Source organism: Psammomys obesus, unplaced genomic scaffold (genome assembly GCF_907164565.1).
Source record: "Psammomys obesus unplaced genomic scaffold, mPsaObe1.curated_primary_1811, whole genome shotgun sequence".
NCBI classification, from domain to species: domain Eukaryota; kingdom Metazoa; phylum Chordata; class Mammalia; order Rodentia; family Muridae; genus Psammomys; species Psammomys obesus.
The window spans coordinates 18,409,227-18,432,753 of NW_026585894.1; the positions used below are offsets into that span (position 1 = coordinate 18,409,227).

General features: G+C 36.9%; 1 protein-coding gene across 10 annotated transcripts in view; it reads left to right on the forward strand.

Moving 5' to 3' along the window:
- Window positions 1-23,527, forward strand: part of Cask (calcium/calmodulin dependent serine protein kinase) — a 376,056-nt gene that overhangs the window by 76,502 nt on the left and 276,027 nt on the right. For all 10 annotated transcript variants that reach the window (XM_055599508.1, XM_055599513.1, XM_055599507.1 and 7 more), the window contains exon 2: window positions 2,889-3,001. In XM_055599508.1, coding sequence (XP_055455483.1) covers window positions 2,889-3,001 — 113 coding nt within the window. The remainder of the gene's footprint in view (window positions 1-2,888; window positions 3,002-23,527) is intronic.

A 23,527-nucleotide genomic window follows, 5' to 3' on the forward strand; every position in this document is an offset into this window, starting at 1 on the left:
ATCAATACTGGAGAATTGGCTTTAATAAAATCAATAACTTTAATTTCGTTTAAAAAAGTTAAAGTAAAAATGTCAAATGTCAAGAAAAGGTACAAGCCAAACTGCAATCTGTCCTTCCTGAAGTTTTACTGTTCCCTAAACTGTCAACTAAATATAATAAATACATGTTTATATGTTGACACTGTTAAATTACCCTTTCCATTTTCATAACAGACGAACCCAAATTATATCTTTTATCAGTGTCTGCTGAGTTTCAAGTTGTGAATGAAATCACAAGCAACCTCAGAGTATGCTTCTATGTCTTTTAAATTATTTTTTTTGAATTTTATTTTTTTCTTATCAGTTACATTTTATTAACTCTGTATCCCAGCCGTATCCCGCTTCCTCAAATTTGGCTCAACTCACCGTTGTTAATTTCTTGCATGTCATTAAGGAGAAGTCTTTAATATGCTTTACTTATGACTTGTGCTCAGGTCTTGAAGGATTCATAAACACACTTTGTTTTAACATTATTAAATAAGCTTAATGCATTAGTGGATTTAATTTGATCTGTATTCAGATTTTTAAAAATATATTTGAGATTATAATTATATCATTTCTACTTTCCCTCTAAGTACTCAAATGTACTTTCCTATTCTTTTTCAAATTCATAGCCTCTTTTTTGCTTTAACTATTGTTGTTTTGTGTGTATGTGTGTCTTCCTTTTTTTTTAAAGGTGGTTTGTTGTCTCCTTGCTTTTTCTCTACTTTCTCTCTAGCTATCTTAATTTAAGTCTCATAAAAGAGTAGCAGGAGAAGCCTATGCTTTCTTCCTTACCTTTGTTCAAGCAGGAAAAGGTTTTTAAAATTGACTGGATTGACCACAAACAATCCCAGAGTCAGAACTCAGAAATTTTCCAAAATTATGCAGTGATTTGAATTACACTACATATAAATGTATAGACAGAGAGAGAGAGAGAGAGAGAGAAAGAGAGAGAGAGAGATCATGGGGGCTTTTGTGTGGACAAAAACCTAATTGTGTTAAATATTTCCTGAAATTGTATGCTATTGTCAGACCAAATAATCACAAGTAAGACATCCAGGTTAAAAATGAAAGCATTTGTGGGAACCCTGCCTCAATTCATTGTGTCACAGAAGATCTTTGACTGGTTTTCAGTGATTGTAGGAAAGGTTTTATTTCTGTAGACGTCTGATTTGAAAGTTAACATTATTAACCCTTCTTTCCCTTCCAGGTTAGCTTTGCTGATTATGGAAAGATTTGAAGTTGGGTGTAATTAATGGTCATAATGATAGCATTTCATATGCTATCACATATTTATGTATAGGTTAGAATAAATTTATTTGACTATTCTTTAATTAAAAAGGGAAGAAGAAACTGTATTACAAGTCAAAGGAGCACTATATAAATGTTTTTCTTTCTGTATGCACCATGAGCACAAATACAATGTCCTATAAAAGCCAATGAAAGTTTCCTTTTTGTTTAAAAATTCTACCAGTAGGAAGTGAAAAAAAAATGTATGCATTCACAATGCTCCTGTATTTAATGGTTAAATCATAGTTGAAGTGCCAATTTGATTCAAGAAATCTGTCTTTGGGGTATCTTGAATTCTAATATTTATTTGCAAACTGTTCATCTCAAAGATCTCTCTCTCACACACACTCTCACCGTGTGTGTGTGTGTGTGTGTGTGTGTGTCTGTCTGTCTGTCTGTCTCCTGGACCCAAATATTGGCATTTTGATTTCACTCTGTATATCAAACTGTGTGGCAAGAATTGAGTCACTGATGAAGATTGCAGGGTGAAGTAGGTAAGCAAATCACTAGACCAGTGCAGTGACTTTTACTGTAAGGCAGTTCATTTCTTATAGCAGTTTAACATGGTTTTGATTTGAAGTTTTAGAACGATGGAGAATTTGGGGTCAGACTAGAACGATTGCTGGAAACCAAATCATGTAGTGATTTTTTCTTCTAAAGTCCCTGCTCAGGACTGTTGTTCAGATTTTGTTGAAGATAATTTTTCCTTATTTTATGTAGTTATTGCTTATATATTTTGTATTTTAGTTCTTGATTGTGTGTGTGTGTGTGTGTGTGTGTGTGTGTGTGTATAAAACTTTTTCTCTGGGATTATAAGTGAGTATAAATTATAAGTGAGTATAAACCTGAGTATAAATCTCAGGTTTTCCTTTAAAAACACTACAACAATGAATGAGAAACATTTTTTCATTAGTCACAGCAAAAAAAAAAAAAAAAAATGGGGAGCTTACAGTTCAGAGTTTATGACATGGCAATGAGTGATGGAGAAAAACCCAGTAGGATGTGGTGATAATGGTTAGGTTTGTGGGTAAGGTAAAGGGAGGTGTTAATAATTTAACTTTCTGCTTCAAAAAGAGTTTGTCTTATATACATGAAATAGCAATTGATGAAAAAAAGAGGCTATGGGTTTGAAGGAAAGCAGGGAGCAATATATGGAAGGGTTTGGAGGGAGGAAAAGGAAGGAAGAAATGTTGTAATAAAAATGAAGTCTCAAACAAAATAGAGTGTGTCTCTGTACACTACCACTTCTATGAACTTCAAATGTTGATAATTATATAGAATTACTAGTTATTGTTGGCCCTGAATATAAGGATGCTATTTAGATTTTTAATTATATTGAATTGAAAACCTAAGTTTTACCTTCCTTATCTTAAAATGATGAATTACCTTTGAATAAGACAACAAAACATTCAAAATTACATTACTTAAATTTTATTGTGAAGCTATATTTGAAGATTAAAATAAGATATAGATCACTGGTTATATAGTTTGGCTCTGATAAATAAGAAAACAGTCAGATGTTGATAAAAAAGAGAAACTTAAAATCAGTGAATTAAAATTTACTTTTTGTTTTTTAGGGGTCCCTTCAGTGTTGTACGGCGATGTATCAACAGAGAAACTGGGCAACAATTTGCTGTAAAAATTGTTGATGTAGCCAAGTTCACATCAAGTCCAGGGTTAAGTACAGAAGGTAAGAGATGGATTTCAAGTAAGTTATTTGATGTCTGGCTTTATTCCATCTCCAAAATCCATTTATCAACCTATCCTCATCTGGGGTTGGGGAAGCAGAGGATGTGATGTAGAAGGGAAGTGGGTGGAGACAGTCTGAACTCCAGTTGAAACAGTTACTGAAACACCTAAAAGATATCATTTGAAATATGGAAGCATTAATAGTCATCTCGGATCTTTATGAACTTATGGTTTGGTTTGTTTTTAACTAGAAAGAGAGTGAAATACAGATGTATATTTTCTAGGGTTTAATTTGAGTCCTGTTGTATTAGATGTAGGATGGGAAGGAAGGGAAATAATTGCAAGGATGAACCAGCCAGGGTCTTGAGGATTACTATCTATTATAACTAGAAGACTGACATTTTGATTCACATTTGGCTTAATCACATAGTGTATTTGTGAAAGTTGAAAGCTCAGTAGTATTAGAATTTGTAGGACTGAGAATTTTGTTTTAAGATATTTTAGCTGAATGTGGTGGTGCACACCGATAGTCCCAACACTTGGGGAGGCGGAGGCGGAGGCGGAGGCGGGCAGATCTCTGTGAGTTTGAGGCTAGCCTGGTACACAAAGTGAATCCAGGACAGCCAGGGCTACACAGAGAAACCCTGTCTTGAAACCATGCCCCCCAAAAGATTTTCTTAAGTATATGTGCATGTAAATTACTTATTTTTAAAATATGTGCCATGACTCACATTAAAGGTAACAAAACTGTTTATTATATTGATTTTCTAATTAGTCTATCTACTATCTTTAGACATTTCCACAGCCTAGTAACATATGTATCCATCTTTAGTTTTTGGTTTTGTAATCGTAAAGGCAATGCAGTTTTAGAGCTTAGATTAGAAACTTCTAAGAGAACTATTGGTGTTTTATCTGGTTATCTTGTTTTGAAAAGTAAAATTTTTCACACTGTGAGCTCCAACTTAATCTATTCCTATAGAATTTTATTTAGGATGATTACTTCTGAATACTTTGTGGCTCTTTAAATTATTGTTATCAATATAATGTTTTAGAAAATTTTTTCAGTAAAGAATAAGACTTTATTTATTTATTTATTTATTTATTTATTTATTTATTTGATTTACAGCCTGATCCTAGCTCTCTTCCTCCTCTCCTACTTCCTACTCTTACATCCCCTTCCCCTATTCCATTTTCTCCTTCTCAGAGAAGGGGAGGCACTCAAGGGGTACCAACACACCCTGTCACCTCAAGTCACAGCAGGACTGAGCACATCCTCTCCCACTGAGGCCAGACAGGGCAGCCCAGCTGGGGGAAAGGGATCCAAAGGCAGGCAACAGAGTCAGAGACAACCCCTATTCTCGTTGTTAGGGAACCCACATTGTGACCAGGCTGCACATCCGCTACATGTGTTTAGGAGGCCTAGGTCCAGCTCATGTATGCTTTTTGGTGATTTAGTCTCTGTGAGCCCCCATTGGCCCAAATTATTTGACACTGTAGATCTTCTTGTAGAGTCCTTGACATCTCTGGCTCCCTCTATCTTTCCTCCCACTCTTTCAGAAGACTCCCGGAGCTCAGGCTATGGTTTGGCTTGGGGTCTGTGCATCTCTTTCGATCAGCTGCTGGGTGAAGCCTCTCAGAAGACTGAGTTATGCTAGACTTCTGTCTGCAAGCATAGCAGAGTATCATTGATAGTGTCAGGAGTTAGACTAGCACCATTTGTTGAAGATGCTGTTTTTTTTTTTTCCATTGTATGGTTTTGGCACCTTTGTCAAAAATTAGGTGTCCATAGGTGTGTGGGTTTATTTCTGGGTCTTCTATTCAATTCCATTGATCCACCAGTTTGTTCCTATACCAGTACCATGCAGTTTTAATTACTATTGTTCTATAGTACAGCTTGAGTTCAGGGATGGAGATACCTCCAGAAGATCTTTTATTGCAGAGGATTGTTTTAGCTATTCTGGGTTTCTTGTTACTCCATATGAAGTTGAGAATTTTTCTTTCAAGGTCTGTAAAGAATTGTGTTGGTAATTTGATGGGACTTGAATTGAATCTGTAGATTACTTTTGGAAAGATGGCCATTTTTACTATGTTAATGCTCCCAAGCCATGAGCATAGGGGATCTTTCCATCTTCTGATATCTTCTTCTATTTCTTTCTGCAGAGACTTGAAGTTTTTCCATACAAGTCTTTGACTTGTTTGGTTAGAGTTACACCAAGGTACTTTATGTCATTTGTGGCTATTGTGAAGGGTGTTTTTTCCCTCATTTGCAGGCAAATGGTGGGAGCTGGAAAAGATCATCTAAGCTGGGGTATCCTAGAAGCAGAAAGACATATACTAACTTTTAAGTGGATATTAGCCATATAATACAGGAAAAACATACTACAATCTGTACACCTAAAGAAGCTAAGCCAGAAGCAGGACCCTGGGTAAGATGCTTAATACTCACTCAGAAAGACAAACAGGATAGACATCAGAAGAGGGAGAAAACAGGGAATAGGACAGGTGCCTACCACAGAAGGCCTCTGAAAGACTCTACCCAGCAGGGTATTAAAGCAGATGCTGAGACTCATAGCCAAACTTTGGGCAGAGTGCAGAGAAGCTTATGAAAGAAGGGGGAAATAGAAAGAACTGGAAGGTACAGGAGTTCCACAAGGAGAGGAACAGAACTAAAAAATCTGGGCCCAGGGCTGTTTTCTAAGACTGATACTCCAACGAAGGACCATTCTTGGAGATAACATAGAACTCCTGCACAGATGTAGCCAATGGCAGCTCAGTGTCCAGTTGAGTTCCCTAGCAATGTGAACAGGGTCTGTCCCTGACATGAACTCAGTGGCTGGCTCTTTGAGCACCTCCTGCTGAGGCGGGGGGAGGGGGACGGTCAGCCTTACCAGTCCACAGAGGAAAACAAAGCACCTAGTCCTGATGAGACCTGATAGGCCAGGATCAGAGGGAAGGGGAGGAACACCTCCCCTATCAGTGGACATGAAAGGAGAAGGAGGAGGAAGGGCCAATTGGGAGGGGACTAGGGAGGGGGCTACAGCTGGGATATAAAGTGAATAAATTGTAATAAATAAAAAATTTTAAATATTGTAAAAAAAAGTAGTGTCAGGAGTGGGCTCTCTCCCATAGGGTGCCAGTCATTGGTTTGCTATTCCTTCAATCTCTGTTCTATCTTCATTCTTACACTTCTTGTAGGCAAGACAGATTTGGGGTTGAAGGTTTTATCAGTGGGTTGCTGTTTTCTTCCCTCCACTGGAAGTCCCACCTTGATACAGGAGGTAGTGACCTCAGCCTCCATATCTCTCCTCCCTCTCCCTCCCCCCCCCCAGCGTTGAATCTTAGCTAAGGTCACTCTTAGAGACTCCCAGTAGCCTTTTACTATCCCAGAGATGCCCCTTCCACAATGATCTCCATTCTCTCTCCTGGTCCTCTGTCCAGTTCTTACCCCCATAACCCTCCTCACCCCTTCTCCCACACAGTTCCCTTCCTCGGTCTACTTTAGATATCTAATTTATTTCCTCTTCTGAGTGAGATTCAAGTATCTTCCCTTGGGTCATTCTTGGCTTAAAAATTATTCATTAGAAGCTAAGAAATGGCTCAGTGATTAAGAGCTGCTCTTCTAGGGGATTTGGGTTTGTATCCTACCAACCACATGAGGGCTCACAAGTTACATATATATGTAACTTAAGGCCCAAGGGATCTGATGCCCTCTTCTGGCCTCCATCAACATTTGGTTCACAGACATGCAGGCAGGCAGCCCCTAATACAAGTAAAATAAAAATAGATAAATCTGAAAATAAATAAATCTTTTAACAAACTGGGGTTTTTTGTTTTATTTATTTTTTATTGTTTTAGTTACCACTAGGAATGAATACCTTACTGATTTGGTTTTAATATTTTAATCTTTATTGGATGCCTGCAAGGGGACTTCAGGGTCAAAGGGTATCAATACACTTAGATTAAATAAATATGACACACTATTAGGAGAAAATATTATAGAAAAGTTTAGATATTTGATAGCTCACAATTTCATTGTCAGAATTGACCATTACCTGCTTTTAAATATATATTATTTTATATGTTTAGAAAAATAAAAAAAATTGCCTTTTAGTAGACTTTACGGTTTTGAACTATATTGTGTTTGGTTGTCTTGTTTGCTTTATAGTGCTGGGGATCAAACCCAGGGCCTACGGCAAGCTAGGCAAGTACTGTTTATCTTAATTTTAATTACCTTTGAGTTTTCTAAGCCTTGGCAGTCTATAAGAGAGACAGCACTTAGATAATTTGGTACAAAGTACAAACCTGATTATTAAACAAGTAGATGTCTAGTTAAACTTTGAAAAAAGTTCTGATATTCTTTATAAACTTAGTAAGGTTCCAATTTAAAATTATAAATGTTAAATCAATTATTCAATTACCTACATTAAATTAGAGCAACAGAAGTTAAATCCTCTTACATAATATTACAAATAATTAAGATTACTTCTTAGCTTACTTACTTCTTAGCCCCAAATTATTAATATCAAAGATTTGAGTTGTCTTATCATTATACCTAATTCTGTGGTTTTATTTTTTTTTCAGCCTAAAAGCATTTTTAAAGGTGACAGCTACTTTCTCATTTGACTATGATGGATTATTGACAGATTTGTTTAGTCAGAGCTCTGGAACTGTAGACACAGAATAGGATAGTGAATCTCTGTTACTACTTAGTTAGAGCAGGTCATAATTTTATTTTTATTCCTAGAATTTAGGAGGCAGGGGCAGAGATAGGCTGATATCTGTGAGTTCAAGGCCATCCTGGTATACATAAAGAGTTCCAGGCCAGCCAAGACTGTACTGAGACCCTGTCTCAAAAAAATTAACAAACCAATCAAAAAAAGAAAAAAAAAAAAAAAACACCAAAGGATTAAACACCAAACTTTAAAAAAGGAAGACGGATATTACATGTAATTTATATGCCTGCTTCTAGGTCCTGTTTCTACTTAATATGATATATAGGCATGTATATCTATTTAATATAATATATAGGAACGTATAATATGATATGTAGGAATGTATAAGTAGCAATGATAAGCATCCGTGCTACTCATCAGTGAAATTGTAGCTCACACCTTCACTACTTTGGAAATACAAATGTGTTCAAGTTCTGTTCTGGAAAAAGACCAACCAATTCAATTGGTGCTTTATCCTCTTTTTCTTTGAACCAGTTGGAATCTTGTACTATTTTTATGTCAGTGTTATCCATCTACAGATTTTAAATGACACCATTTGAATTCTTCAGTTCTTCATATTATTCATGACTCTGTCTTGTTTTGGTCAGAATTCAGTGATATTCTAGTGAAACTATGCTATTGGCATATTCATGGTACTACCTTTTAGTTTTTCCTATTTCTTTTTCAGCTCAATGACTACTTTACATAAGTTAACAAAGAAACATAATCAGATTTCACATCAAGTATCTTCTCACATTTTTGCATTGGAATTCCCATACCCTCTATAGCTCTTATTTGTACTAGCTTACTTCATTTTGACTTTGCCATACATAGTAGATATAGTAAATAGTAAATCTCTTTGAATATTGGCCCTTTCATGACCTTTTTGCCCAACTTTTTTTCAGCCTTTTCTATTTATTACAGGCAAAAAAAAAAAATGTCTAATTTCTTCTGCTTTTCTATTCCATTTATAAATTGTTAGGGTCCAAAAAAAAAAAAGCCTGTTTCATGGCAAAGCATACAAGACATATTAATAAGAAAATAAGAAACAATTTTTGAAGTAAAATTTAGTACAGTAAAAGGAAACCCATAAATTGAAGTAAGACTATCTAGATAGATCTTCAGTTTCTAGCGATTTCAGACACTTTCTTTTTTTCTTTATTACTATTTATTACAAATTATTCATTTTGTATCCCCCCTATAGCCCCCTCTCTTGTCTCCTGCCAGTCTCACCCACCCTCCTCCTCTCCCCACATGCTTCTCCCCTAGTCTACTGATAGGGGAGGACCTCCTCCTCTTCTATATGACCCTAGTCTATCAGGTCTCATATGACTGGTGTCATCATCTTCCTCTGTGTCCTGGTAAGGCTGCATCCCAGGGGGGAGGTGATAAAAAAGCCAGCCACTGAATTCATTTCAGAAACAGCCCCTGCTCCCCTTACTAGGGAACCCCCATGGAGACTGAGCTGCCCATGGGCTACATCTGAGCAGGGAGTCTAGGTCCTCTCCATGCATGATCCTTGGTTGATTCATCAGTTAAGACACTTTTTTTAAGCAATAAATCACTTAAAAATCCATATTCTCCCTTATTCTTTCCTCACTCATATATTTTCTTCCTTGGCTTGTAGTTTATTTGACCCTTGTCATTGCACATTTTTTCCTGTTACCATATTTTTTTTCAAAATATATTATGAGCTAGATGTGGTTGCCTATTTTCAAAATATTTTATAAGCTAGATGTGGTTGAGCAGGACTATAGTCCAAAGATTAGGTGGAGGCTGGAAGAAGAGAAGTTGAAGTTCATCATTGACTACATAGTGAGTTTGAAACCAGCCTGGGCTAAATGAAACCCTGACTCAAGAAATAAAATAATAACAAATATGAGTACATATGTCTAATGAGAATCACGTGAGAGCCTACCATATATCACATATTTGGATAAGTCATTGTTTATTATTTTATTAGAGAAATATGTAGTAAATTCTATGCAGATTCTCTATGAATTTATAGAAAAACAAATTTAATTTTGAAATAAAATATTTATTAATTGAAGCTCACAAAGGATTCAATGCCTTTTAAATTCATATAGCCTTCCTGAAGTTTCCATGTTATAATTTGAATATTTGTTCTTCATTCTTTTGCCATCAATATTCTAATTTTTTTCTTCAATAGTTTTTCAGGTGACACAAAATTTAGTAGTCCGTTGAAAATTCACTTTTATGTATGTGTTAATTTTCCTTTTAAGTTTTTAGAAGATTCTGAAACAGACATATCACTCCTAAATGTTTTAGAATTTTTTCCTTCATATGTGTAAAGAAGTAAATTGCTTATGAGTACGAAATGAGTAAAAAGTTTCAACTAAATAAAATTTAAGTAAATTTATATTAAAATATTTCTGACTTGGGGCTAGTGAGATACCTCAACAGCTCTAGGAGCTTGCGTCCAAGCAAGCTAACTATGTTAGTTTGTTTCCAGGAACCCACATGGCAGGAGTGACTTCACTCCTGAAACTCCTGTTCTGAAGTCCACATGTACTCAGACTCACAGAATAAATAAATGTAATTTAAAATTTTAAGATTTCATTATTTATATGTATATGTATATGTATATTTGCGTTTCTGTGGAAGCCAGAAGAAGGTGTCAGGTCCTCTGTAGCTGGACTTACAAGTAATTGTTAGCCACCTGACATGGTTGCTGGGAACCAAACCTGGGTCCTGTGGAAGAGCAGAAAGTATTCTTTATTTTTTTCTTTTTCCCTCATTTCCTCCCAATCCCACCCTTCCTCCCTCATCTCCCATGCCCCTCTCCAAGTCCACAGATAGGGGAGGTCCTTCTCCCCTTTCATCTGACCCTAGCTTATCAGTTCTCATCAGAACTGACTGCATTGTACTCCTCTTTGGCCTGGCATTCCTCAGAAAGTATTCTTAACCATGGAGCCATCTCTCTACCCTCTCATTAGAAGGTATTTTCATGCATACATGTACAAAGACACACAGATGCATCCGATTAGTGAAATTCCTAGATTATTATCTTTGAGCTATTTATTTTTATTTTTTATATTAATTACATTTTATTCACTTTGTTGCCCAGCTGTAACCCCCTCCCTCATTCCCATCTTCAAACTTTTAATTAATCCGCTTTTTGTCTCTTATTCTGCTGCACCACTGATTAGATTTTACTTTAAAGACATTATCAAAATTTATTCAAGCAAATAAAGAAAGTAAAAGGTAGTAAGAATTAGAAACTGAATGTCCAAAGTTCTGAGTTACTTTTAATTTTGCTTACTTATTCGGGTGCTAGGGGTTGATAACAGAGCTGTGATTGTGCTAAGTAAATGATCTATCAATGAAATCTACTCCCAGTCTATAACCACAGTTTGAATAAAGATTATTTAGGGAAAGATCATTTTGTGTGTGTGTTAGTATTTCCTACAAGTTCAGACATTCCCTCCCAGAGGAAAAAAAAAAGAGAAGTTTGTAAGACCAATGAAACTCACAGGGCTCAGGAAGCTCCAGAAGTTATAAAATTCCCTTCCAAAGGTTCTGTAAAGAAGTCAGTAATTTCTGGGGAGAGAAGACTGGTAAAACTGCCTCCAGAGGCCTTAAGTAAAGGCTAAGCAGAGCAATCAGGACTCACTGGCCACATGTCAGAAAGAATACAAACTTTACAGGATTTTTTTCTCCCAAATATCTACTAAACATTGAAGAACAATAATAAATAGCATCAACTGTTTATTATAATAAAATTTATTATAATAAATATGGGATAGGATATTCTTATTTTACAGGTGATATTACTCTTTAAAAGATCCAGTTTCTTCTTGTTGTTCTTGTTCTTGTTGTTTTGTTGTTCTTCTTCACCATCGTCATCATCATCATCATCATTATTATTATTTACAGTTTATTCACTTTGTGTCCTGGTTGTAGCCCCCTCCCTCATCTCCTCCCTATCCTGCCTTCTCTCCCTCTTCCTCACCTATCCTTCTCCCATAGTCCATTGATAGAGGAAGCCCTCTTCCCCTACTGTCTGACCCTAGCCTATCAGGTCCCATCAGGACTGCTTGGATCCTCTTCTTCTGTGGGCTGGCTAGGTCTCCCCACCAGGGAAAAGTGATCAAGGAGCAGGCAATTGAGTTCATGTCAGAGACTGTCTCTTCTCCACTTACTTGGGGACCCACATGGAGACTGAGCTGTCTGTGGGTTATATCTGCGCAGGGGGCCTCAGTCTTTTCCTTGCATAGTCTTTTGTTGATGTATCAGTCTCTGCAGTTCCCCCTGGGCCCAGCTTTTTGTTGTTGTTGTTTTTGTTGGCACTGTTGTTCCCCTTGTGAAACTCCTGTCCCCTTTGGGTCCATCTATCTCCCCCTTCTTCCATAATACTCCCTGTGCTCTGTCTAAAGTTTGCCTGTGCGTCTCTGTATCTGCTACAAACCACTGCTGGGTAGAGTCCTTTAGAGGGTATCTGTGGTAGGCTACAGTCCTGTTCTCTGTCTTCCATCGCTTCCAGTGTCTATGCTGTTTTCTGAATGAGAATTAAGCATGTAACCCTAGAGTCCTCCTTGTTGTTTAGCTTCTTTAGGTCTGTAGATTTTAATATCTTTATCCTATACTATGTGGTTAATATCCACTTATATAACAATCAATAAATGGGACTTCATGAAACTGAAAAGCAAAGGACATGGTCAACAGAACAAAACAAGAGCCAACAGACTGGGAAAAGATCTTCAACAACCCTACATCTGACAGAGGGCTATTATCCAGATTATATAAAGAACTCAAGAAATTAAACTCCAACAAATCAAATAATCCAATTTAAAAAATGGGGTACAGAGCTAAACAGAGAACTCTCAATAGAAGAATATCAAATGGCAGAGAAACACTTAAATGTTCAATATCCTTAGTCATTCGGGAAATGCAAATCAAAACGACTCTGAGAATTCACCTCACACCCTTCACAATGGCCAAAATCAAAAATTGAAGGGATGAAGCATGCTGGAGAGGATATGGAGAAAGGGGAACCCTCCTCCATTGCTGGTGGGAATGTAACCTTCTATAACCTGGTGCTTTCTCAGAAAATTAGGAATAGTGCTCCCTCAAGATTCAGCTATCACACTCCTAGGCATATACCCAAAAGAAGCCCCACCATTCAATAAGGAAGTTTGTTCAACTATGTTAATAGCAGCTTTATTTGTAATAGCCAGAATCTGGATACAACCTATATGTTCCTCCATTAAATAAGGACATTTGCACAACTATGTTCATAGCAGCTTTTTTTTTGTAATAGCCAGAAGCTGGAAACAACCTAGATGTCACTCAGTGGAGGAATGGATACAGAAATTGTAGTACATTTACACAATGGAATACTACTCAGCTATTAAAAACAAGGAAATCATGAACTTTGCAGGCAGATGGTGGAAACTAGAAAAAATCATCCTGAGTGAGGTAACCCAGTAGCAGAAAGACACATATGATATATACTCACTTATAAGTGGATATTAGACATATAATATAGGATAAACATACTAAAACCTATAACCCTAAAGAAGCTAAACAACAAGGGGGGACACTAGGGAGATGCTTAATCTTCATTCAAAAGGGCAAACAGGATAGGCATCAGAAGTAAGAGAAGATAAGATACAGGACAGGAACCTTCCACAAAGGACCTCTGAAAGACTCTACCCACCAGGGTATCAAAGGAGATATTGAAACTTATAGCCAAACTGGGTAGAATGCCTGGATCCTTATGGAAGAAAAGGGAGATAGAAAGACCTGGAAGTGGCAGGAACTCCACAAGGAGAATAACAGAATCAAAATAAATGGGCCCAGGGGTCCCTGCAGGGACTGATACTCCATCTAAGTACCATGTGTTGAGAGGACATAGACCCCCTGTTTAAAGGAAGCCCATTGGCTTCTCAGTTTCCAATTGGGTTCCCTAGTAAGGAGTACAGGGACTGTCAATGACATGAACTCAGTATCTGGCTCATTGATCACCTGCCCCTGGGGAGTGCATCCTTGCCAGGCAACAGAGGAAGATGATGCAGCCAGCCTCTATGAGACCTGATAAGCTAGGGTCAGATAGAAGGGGAGGAAGTCCTTCTTTGTCTGGGGACTAGGGAAAGGGCATAGGGAGAGAAGCGAGAGGGCAAGTGGCACTGTCAGAACACAAGAGATGGGGCTGCAGTGGGGATACAAAGTAAATAAATTATAAAAAATAAATATATAAGTAAAATTAAATTAAAAAATTAAATACCAAAAAAAAGAACTCAAGAAATTAAACAACAACAAATCAAATAATCCAATTTAAAAAATGGGGCATTATGGAGATAACCTAGAATCCCTGCACAGATGTAGCCCATGGCAGTTTAGTGTCTAAGTGGGTTCCATAGTAATTGGAAGAGGGACTGCCTCTGACATAAACTGATTGGCCTGCTCTTTGATCACCTCCCCCTGAGGGGGGGGGGGGGAGCAGCCTTACCAGGCCACAGAAGATGACAATGCAGCCACTCCTGATGAGATCTCATAGACTAAGATCAGAAGGAAGGAGAGGAGGATTTCCCCTATCAGTGGACTTGGGGAGGGGCATGCGTGAAGAAGGGGAAGGGAGGGTGGGATTAGGAGGGGAGGAGGGAGAGGTTTATGGGGTATACAAAGTGAATAAAGTGTAATTAATAAATGTTCAAAAAATGCATTGAGCTAAACAAAGAATTCTCAACAGAGGAATATAGAATTGCAGAGAAACACTTAAAGAAATGCTCGGCATCCTTAGTAACCAGGAAAATCCAATTTAAAAGAACTCTGATATTCCACCTCATACCCATCAGAATGGCTAAGATCAAAAGTTCAAGTGACAACACATGCTAGAGAGGATGTGGAGAAAAAGGAAACCTCCATTGCTGGTGGGAATGTAAACTTGTTCAACCACTTTGGAAATCAATCTGGCACTTTCTCAGAAAACTGGGAATAGTGCTACCTCAAGATCCAGCTATACCACTCCTGAGCATATATCTGAAAAATATGCTCAACCATACAACCTGAATATTTGTTCAGCTATGTTCATAGCAGCTTTATTTGTAATAGCCAGAATTTGGAAACAACCCAGATATCCCTCAACTGAGGAATGGATACAGAAAGTGTGGTGCATTTACACAATGGAATACTACTCAGCTATTAAAAACAAGGAAATCATGAAATCTACAGGTAAATGGATAGAATTAGAAAAGATCAACCTGAGTGAGGTAACCCAGAAGCAGAAAGACACACATGGTATAAAAAAAATCCAGTTTTCAATGGCCTATAATGAGATCTCCATGTAATAAGCTAACAACAAATAGAGAAATCTATATAATTCTTCCATAAGGTGTTAGAAGAACCAGTCAACAGGAATTATCCACAAGCAAATGCAGATATTTTAATTATCTATTTTAATATACCCAGAAAATAGAGGAAAACAGAATAAAATGTATAAAAGAAGGTATGGAAGCAATATCCTGACAAATAGGAAATGTCAGTAATGAGCTAGAATCTACACAAGCAAATAAGAAAAGGTACAGAGTAGAAATTTTGGAGTTAAAAAGTAAATCATTCAAATGAAATATCAGGAGAATTGAACAGACAAAGTAAAGAATTATAATCACAAAACTTGAAGATAGGCTCATTAAGATTATACAGTTGAGGAAAAGGCAAAATAGAGTTCTGCAGAGAGCCACCAAGCACTCCAAAATAAATAAATGTAATAGGAGTCCTGAAAGGATAGGGAAGATGAAATGAAATGTTTGAAGAAATCCTTTGAAGAAACAGTGGCACAGAAATTCAGTTAGTTCTACATAGATAAACCAAAATTATATTTCATAATGAACTCTCAAAAATTATGGACAAGGAAAGTAAAGCTACAGAAGAAAATAACAAAAAACAGATGCAATTCATCATTGAAAATGGATCTGCATTAACTACCAGCAAATTTTTCATCAGATATCATGGAGACTAGATGACAAAGGAAGAGCTTTCAACATGCTGTAAGAATACAGTGTTCATCATGCACCCTTAATACAGAAAGAAAATATTTCAAAGAAAATGGAGTATATACTAAGATATTCCCAGATAAGCAAAAAATTGGGGAAATCTGGCTGCCTGCCTATTGGGAATAATAAAATTGTTCTACAAGAAATTCTCATGATAGCTTCCATAGCCTCAACAGAAAGTATTTAATATCTGGAATCCATATAGAAATAAAAAAGCACTATTTTTGTTTTATTTTTATTATTTATTTATTCATTTATTTTTATATTAATTATAGTTTATTCACTTTGTATCCCAGCTGTAGCCATCTCCCTATTCCCTCCTATCCTTCCTCCTTCATCTCCTCCCATGCCCCTCTCCAAGTCCACTGATATGCGAGGTCCTCCTCCCCTTCCATCTGACCCTAGGCTAAAAACTACTCTTAAAAATAAAACCATATATATATACATATAAAAGACAATATAAACACATTTTTTTTGCAACTTGGTCTCAGAATGTAGCATTGGCTGATCTGAAATTCATTATGTAGATCAAGCTAGTCTTGAATTCACAGATATCTGCCTCCCAAGTAAGTACTACCACCCCTGGCTATAAATATATTTTATTGTACCTATATTTCTCCTAACTGACTTAGAAATAACTGCATAAAGTAGCATTATAAAACTATGTTAATGAGTCCGTTGTATTAACCAAATTAACCAATAAAAGTACTCAATAGCTATAGGAGATGATATGGTGAGATAATTAAATGCTATAGTAGATAATATCTATACAACATCAAAGAAATAACTGGTACAGAAATAGAGGAACAAAAAAAGATATAGCAAAGTTTCTACTATAAATCCTACTTTATTGCTAGTAGTATTAACTATAAATTAACTAAAACTAATTGCAAGGCAGAGATTGGCACAATGAATAAAAACATACCCTGTTATATATTAGCTACAAGAGGCACATTTTCTTTTATTTTTATTATATTTATTTATTTATTTTCTATATGTGTATGTGTGTATACATGTGCATGTACATACTCCACAATGTATATTTGGTAATCAGAGGACAACTTATTAGAGTTGTTTCTCTCTTTTCCTCATGTAGGGCCCAGTGATCAAACTTAAGTCATCATGCTTGGCAGCAAGCATCTTTACCTGTTGAACCATTGTTCTGGCCTGAGTTACATTTTAGATTAAGACGCCATTTACGTTGAAATGGTAGGAATAGATTTATCGTTCAAACAGTAATCAAATCTAAAAATACCTCTACATAAAACAAATTTGTATTTGAGTGATACTTCATTTCCGGGCTGAGGAGATAGCTCTGCCAGTGGGTTAAGTTTAATCCTCAGAATCCATGTTAAAATGTCAAGTGTAATGGCTTCTGCTTGTGATTTCTGTACTGGGCACAGGATGTAGTGGAAATAGATGTCGGTGCCCTGACCAGCCATTCTAGCTGGTGAGCTTCAGGCAGGTGGGAGACCCTGTCTCAAAAAAGCAAGGTCAGTAATGCCTGGGGAGCAACACTCCAGATTGAACTCTAACCTCTACATGTACCCACATACACATGAAGAAAGAAGAGGCAGGCAGGGAGGGAGGGAGGGGAAGAAAGAGAGAGGAGAGAGAAAAAAACAGGTTGGAGTGAGAGGATAGAAGAGGAGAGATTATAGCAACATTACAATAGTCCAAAGATGGAAATAAATTGGGAGCCTTTCTCTTATTTGTGGATAAGAGGATAGTACTATTCAAGGTCAGTTCATCCCAAGTCAATCTATAGATTTCATTGCATTCCAAATTGTGGTTCCAGCCAACTACCATGTGGATAGTGACAAAATGATTCCAAAGTTATATAAAATGGCAAAATATCAAGAATAGCTACCATATTATTCTAGAAAAACAAAGTTGCAAGACTAATGCTCAACTCCAGTGCTTACTTTAGAGCTACAGTCATGACTGTGGGTATCAGTGAAAGAATAAACAGGTAGACTAGAGCTCAGAAATAGAGCCACACAAACAGCCTATTGATTTTTGACAACGTTGAGAAGGCAATCTAGTGGGAGGACAACGATCTTTTCAGCAGGTAGAGCAGAAACAAATAGTCCGTCTTCATGCAAAGTAATGACTCTAGGTGGAAATCTTACATCTTTCAGAAAAGTTTACTGCTAGTGCTTTTCTTCTGAGATTGAGAATAAGGCACGTTGTCTACACTCACCATTCCTATTTAACATATTGCTAGAACCAATCAGCAATCTAGGAAAAGCTAACATACAAATACAGGAAAGGAAGAATAAAGTTTTAATTGCAGGTGACATGCTAGTCTGTGTACAAAATCTCTAGGAAAAAATACCCAAAACTAGTGAAAATGATGATGAAACGAATATACTAAACTGTAATATATTACTGCAAACTATATCCTAGCAATCATAGTTTAAAAATACAAAACCATTTAGAATTATCTTTAAAAAAAAAAAACAAACTCTTAAATATAAGCTACACAATGCATATATTCACTTCTTGCATTGAAAACAACTACAAAACTAATGAAAAGAAACAATCTCTACTAAATGGAGGCCAATAAAAAAAGGGAACCCTACAAGGAAAGCAACAGAACCAGAAAATTTGAACACAGGGGTCTTCCCAGAGACTCATACTCTTACCAAGTACAAGGCATGGAAATAACCTAGAACCCCTGCACAGATGTAGACCATGGCAGTTTAGTGTCCAAGAGGGTTACATAGTAATGGGAAGAGGGACTGCTTCTGACATAATCTGATTGGTCTGCTCTTTGATAACCTCGCCCTGAGGGGGAAGCAGCCTTACCAGGCCACAGAAGATGACAATGCAGCCACTTCTGATGAGAATAGACTAAGATCAGAAGGAAGGAAAGGAGGACCTCCCTTGTCAGTGGACTTGGGGAGGGGCATGAGTGAAGAAGGGGGAAGGGAGGTTGGGACCAGGAGGGTAGAAGGGAGGAGTTTATGGGGGGATACAAAGTGAATAAAGTGTAATTAATAAAATAAAATTTTTAAAAAGTCACATTTTGAACATTTTATAATATTGTCTTGAAACTTTCTCACAAGAGTAACATAATCATTTCCCCAAAGTTGTATATATCTAATCTTTTCTGTTGTTTGTTTCTAAAACTGTTTTTATTTCTTTCTTTATTTGTTTATTACAGTGTATTCACTTTGTATCCCGGCTGTAGCCCCCTTCCTCATCTCTTCCCAGTCCCACCAACTATCCCTCTTCTCCTCCTATGCCCCTTCCCTAACCCAATGATAGGGGAGAACCTCCTCCCCTTTTATCTGACCTTAGCTTCTCAGGTCTCATCAAGGCTAGCTGCATTATCTTCTTCTGTGGCCTGGCAAGGCTCCACTCCCCAAGGGGAGGTGATCAATGAGCTGGCCACTGAGTTCATATCAGAGACAGCCCTTGCTCCCCTTACTATGGAACCCTCTTGGAAACTGAGCAGCCTATGGGGCTTCCTATGAGCAGGACATCTAGGTCCTCTCCATGCATGGTCCTTGGTTAGACTATTAGTAATGCTCAACATTCTTAGTCATCCGAGAAATGCAAATCAAAATGACTCTGAGATTCTACCTCACACCCATCAGAATAGCTAAGATCAAAAACTCAAGGGATGATGCATGCTGGAGAGCATGTGCAGAAAGGGGAACCCTCCTCCATTGCTGGTGGGAGTGCAAACTTGTATAGCCGCTTTGGAAATCAATCTGGCACTTTCTCAGAAAATTAGGAATAGTACTACCTCAAGACCCAGATATACCACTCCTGAGCATATATCTGAAAGATGCTAAAGCATAAAAGGACATTTGCTCAACTATGTTCATAGCAGCTTTATTCATAAGAGCCAGAATCTGGAAACAACCCAGATGTCCCTCAACTGAAGAATGGATACAGAAATTGTGGTACATTTACACAATGGAATACTATTCAGCAATTAAAAACAAGGACATAATGAAATTTTTTCTAAAACTTTAACTGTGCTCATATAGAATTTAGATAAAAGGCCAATAATTTTGAAATATATTGCTGTCCATATTTGAGTGATGTACAGATGGTACTTCACTTGCTGAAGTTTGATTTTAGATTTCTTCTTCCTTTCATGTGCTTTCTTTCTTTCTTTTCCTCTTTTTTCTTTCTTTGCTGTATTTATTGTGTTAACAATTGAAATTTTCTGTGATTTCATTGAGCATCTATATACACAACACTTTATATAGCGAACTGCACAGTAACTAAAACGTCCCTGTTTCAATTGTGGAATTTTGATACGTACTATTTAGCTCTACATTAACAGCCAATTATGTTCCTATAAAAGTATCCAAAAGGTAATGCATTATGATTTACATAATGTAGCAAAATTGTTTATCTCAAAGTGAATGTAGAAACAGTTGATAATATGGCTAATGGCTAAGTCTATAATTAAAACTGCAATAATAAGCAAACTGAATTAACCTTTTATATCTTAAATTTCAGTAAACTCTACAAACCAATGTATGTGATAAAAATGCTAGGGCAATATGTCTTTCTGTACAACAAAGAGGAAAATGTTTCACTGAAGTATATTATGTATATTTGAAAATTATTCTAGTCTCTGAAGTTACTGGCCAGGTGCAATTCCTCATTAAAAAAGTATTGTCTTGAATCACACAAAGTTTTTGTGTGCAGGATTTTCTGTTACTGTTTCTTGCATTGCCTAGTGGGAAGAAAGTATCTGTTATTCATATGCCTTATTGTATAATTTGGGAAACAACTGCAACTTTGTTAAAGAAAGATCAAATTGTGTATGACAACTAAAATAAAAATAAATAATTAGAGAAAAAAAACAGGCTCTATAACTTTGAAAGCTAGGAGGCCATGAGAGAGGCTGAATGGGGTCATGGGACAGGTTGAAGGGAAAAAAGAGAGTGGGGAAAATGACTATATTAGTAAGAGATGTGTTTGAAATGATGGAAAGTACTTTCGTTCCTCAGGAAGTCTACGGTGGCTATGTCTAGTAGAGTTGTGTCTGTTACAGGCAATATTGCTCTAATTTTTGTTCCTGTGGATCAGTTTGGCCTATCCTTGACATAAAACTAGACCACATAGTAATAAAATAAATAAATGGAGACATGTACCCTGTTCATGGATTAACTGCTCAACATAGCAATATATCTATTCTCTCAAACGATATCAAAATTTGACACAATTTCAATTTAATAGTCAGCAAGAATTTTTATGTTTATAAAAACCCTTTTTCTAAATGTTTATGGAGAAGAAAAAAACAAAAATAGCAAAAACAATTGCTTTAAAAAACAATATAGTGGGAAGAATCTGTCTATTCCCATTTTTGATAAACAGTTAACTGCATGAATGGTGCAGCATTAGACACAGAGATTAATAGAACAGATTATATATTACAGAAGTAGGAACAGCACAGACAGAAATGCTTTAATTTTTTACATTCATTTATTCAATGTGCACATGTGAAAATTAGTTTAATTTAGGTTAATAAAAAATACAGTTCCTAATCAAGTATGGAATAATATATTCACTCTCATCATTCATTAGAGAAAAGCTAAAATGACCTATCACTATGTACCTACTAGAACACTTAACAATTAAAGGTAATAATACCTTTTTCTGGCAATGATTCAGAGAAAACAGCTCTTTCACATATTTCTGTTGGGACTATAAAGTGGCGTTATGACTGTGGAAAATAATAAAGTTAAAAATTCTTTTATTAAATTTTTGTTTTTTATATTTATATTAATTATAGTTTATTCAATTTGTATCCCAGCTATAGCTCCCTCCCTTTTCCCCTCCCAATCCTCCCGCCCTCCTTCATCTCCTCCTATGTGCCTCACCAAGTCTACAGGTAGGGTAGGTCCTCCTCCCCTTCCATCTGACCCTAACTTATCAGTACTCATCAGAACTGGTTGCATTGTCCTCCTCTGTGGCCTGGCAAGGCTACTCCTCCATGAAGGGGAGGCGGTCAAAGACCTAGCCACTGAGTCCATGTCAGAGACAGTCCCTGTTCCCCTTACTAGAGAACACACTTGGATACTGAGTTGCCATGAGCTACCTCTGAGCAGGGGTTCTAGGTTATATCCATGAATGGTCCTTGGTTGAAGTATCAGTCTCAAAAAAAAAAAAAAAAAAGCCCCTGTGCCAAGATATTTTGGTTCTGTTGCTCTCCTTGTGGAGCTCCTGTCCTCTCCAGGTCTTACTATTTCCCCTTTCTTTCATAAGATTTCCTGCACTCTGCCCAAAGTTTGTTTATGAGTCTCAGTATCTGATTTGATATACTGCTGTGTAGAGTCTTTCAGAGGCCCTCTGTGGTAGGCTCCTGTCCTGTTTCCTGTTTTCTCCTCCTTCTATTTGCCTTTCTGAGTAAGGATTGGTCATTTTGCTCAGGGTCCTGTTTCTAGCTCAGCTTCTTTAGGTGTACAGATTTTTGTAGGTTTATCCTACATTATATGTCTAGTATCCACTTATAAGTGAGTATACACCATGTGTACCTTTCTGCTTCTGGGATACCTCACTTAGAAAGATCTTTTCTAGTTCCCACCATTTGCCTGTAAATTTCATGATTTCCTTGTTTTTAATTGCTGAGTAGTATTCCATTGTGTAAATGTACCACAATTTCTGTATCCACTCCTCAACTGAGGGACATCTGGGTTGTTTCCAGGTTCTGGCTATTACGAATAAATATGCTGCTATGAACGTGGTTGAACAGATGTCCTTATTGTGTACTTGAGCATATTTTGGATACATGCTTAGGAGTGGTATAGCTGGATCTTGAGGAAGCGCTATTCCTAATTGTCTAAGAAAGCACCAGATTGATTTCCAAAGTGGCTGTATAAGTTTACATTCTCACCAGCAATGAAGGAGGATTCTCCTTTCTCTACATGCTCTTCAGCATGCATCATTCCTTGCATGAGGCACAACTTACCCAAACTTATTGGACACAATGAAAGCAGTGCTAAGAGAAAAATTCATAGCACTAAGTACCTCCAGAAAGAAGTTTGAGACATCTCATACAAACAACTTAAAGGCACATCTAAAAGCCCTAGAAAAAAAGAGAAGCAGACACACCCAAGAGGAGTAGACGATTGGAAATAATCAAACTGAGAGCTGAAATCAATGGATTTGAAACACAGAAAGTAATTCAAAGAACCAGACCAGGTAAGTTTGTGTTTAGGCACATACCTAAACACAGTAAAGACAACATACAGCAAGCCTATAGCTAACACCAAACTAAATGGAGAGAAACTGAAATCAATCCCACTGAAATCAGGGACAAGGCAAGGATACCCACTCTTTCTGTATCTCTTCAACATAATACTTGAAGTACTACCTAAAGCAATAAGACAACTAAAAGAGATCAAGTGATACAAATTGGAAAGAAAGAAGTCAAAGTATCACTGTTTGCAGATGATATGATAGTATAAATGAGCGACCCCAAAAGTCGACCAGAGAACTCCTTTAGCTGATAAACATCTTCAGCAAAGTGGCTGGATACAAAATTAACTCAAAAAACTCAGTATCCTTTCTGTATATGAAAGACAAAAGAACCAAAAGAGCCGAGAAGGAAATTAGGGAAACTACACTCTTCACAATAGTAACATAAAGTACCTTGGTGAGACCTGTTTGAAACAAACTTCAAGGCTCTGAAGAAAGAAATTGAAGAAGATATCAGAAGTTGGAAAGCTCTCCCATGCTCATGGATCGGTAGGATTAACGTAGTGAAAATGGCCATCCTGCCTAAAGTAATATACAGATTCAATGCAATTCCCATAAAAATACCAA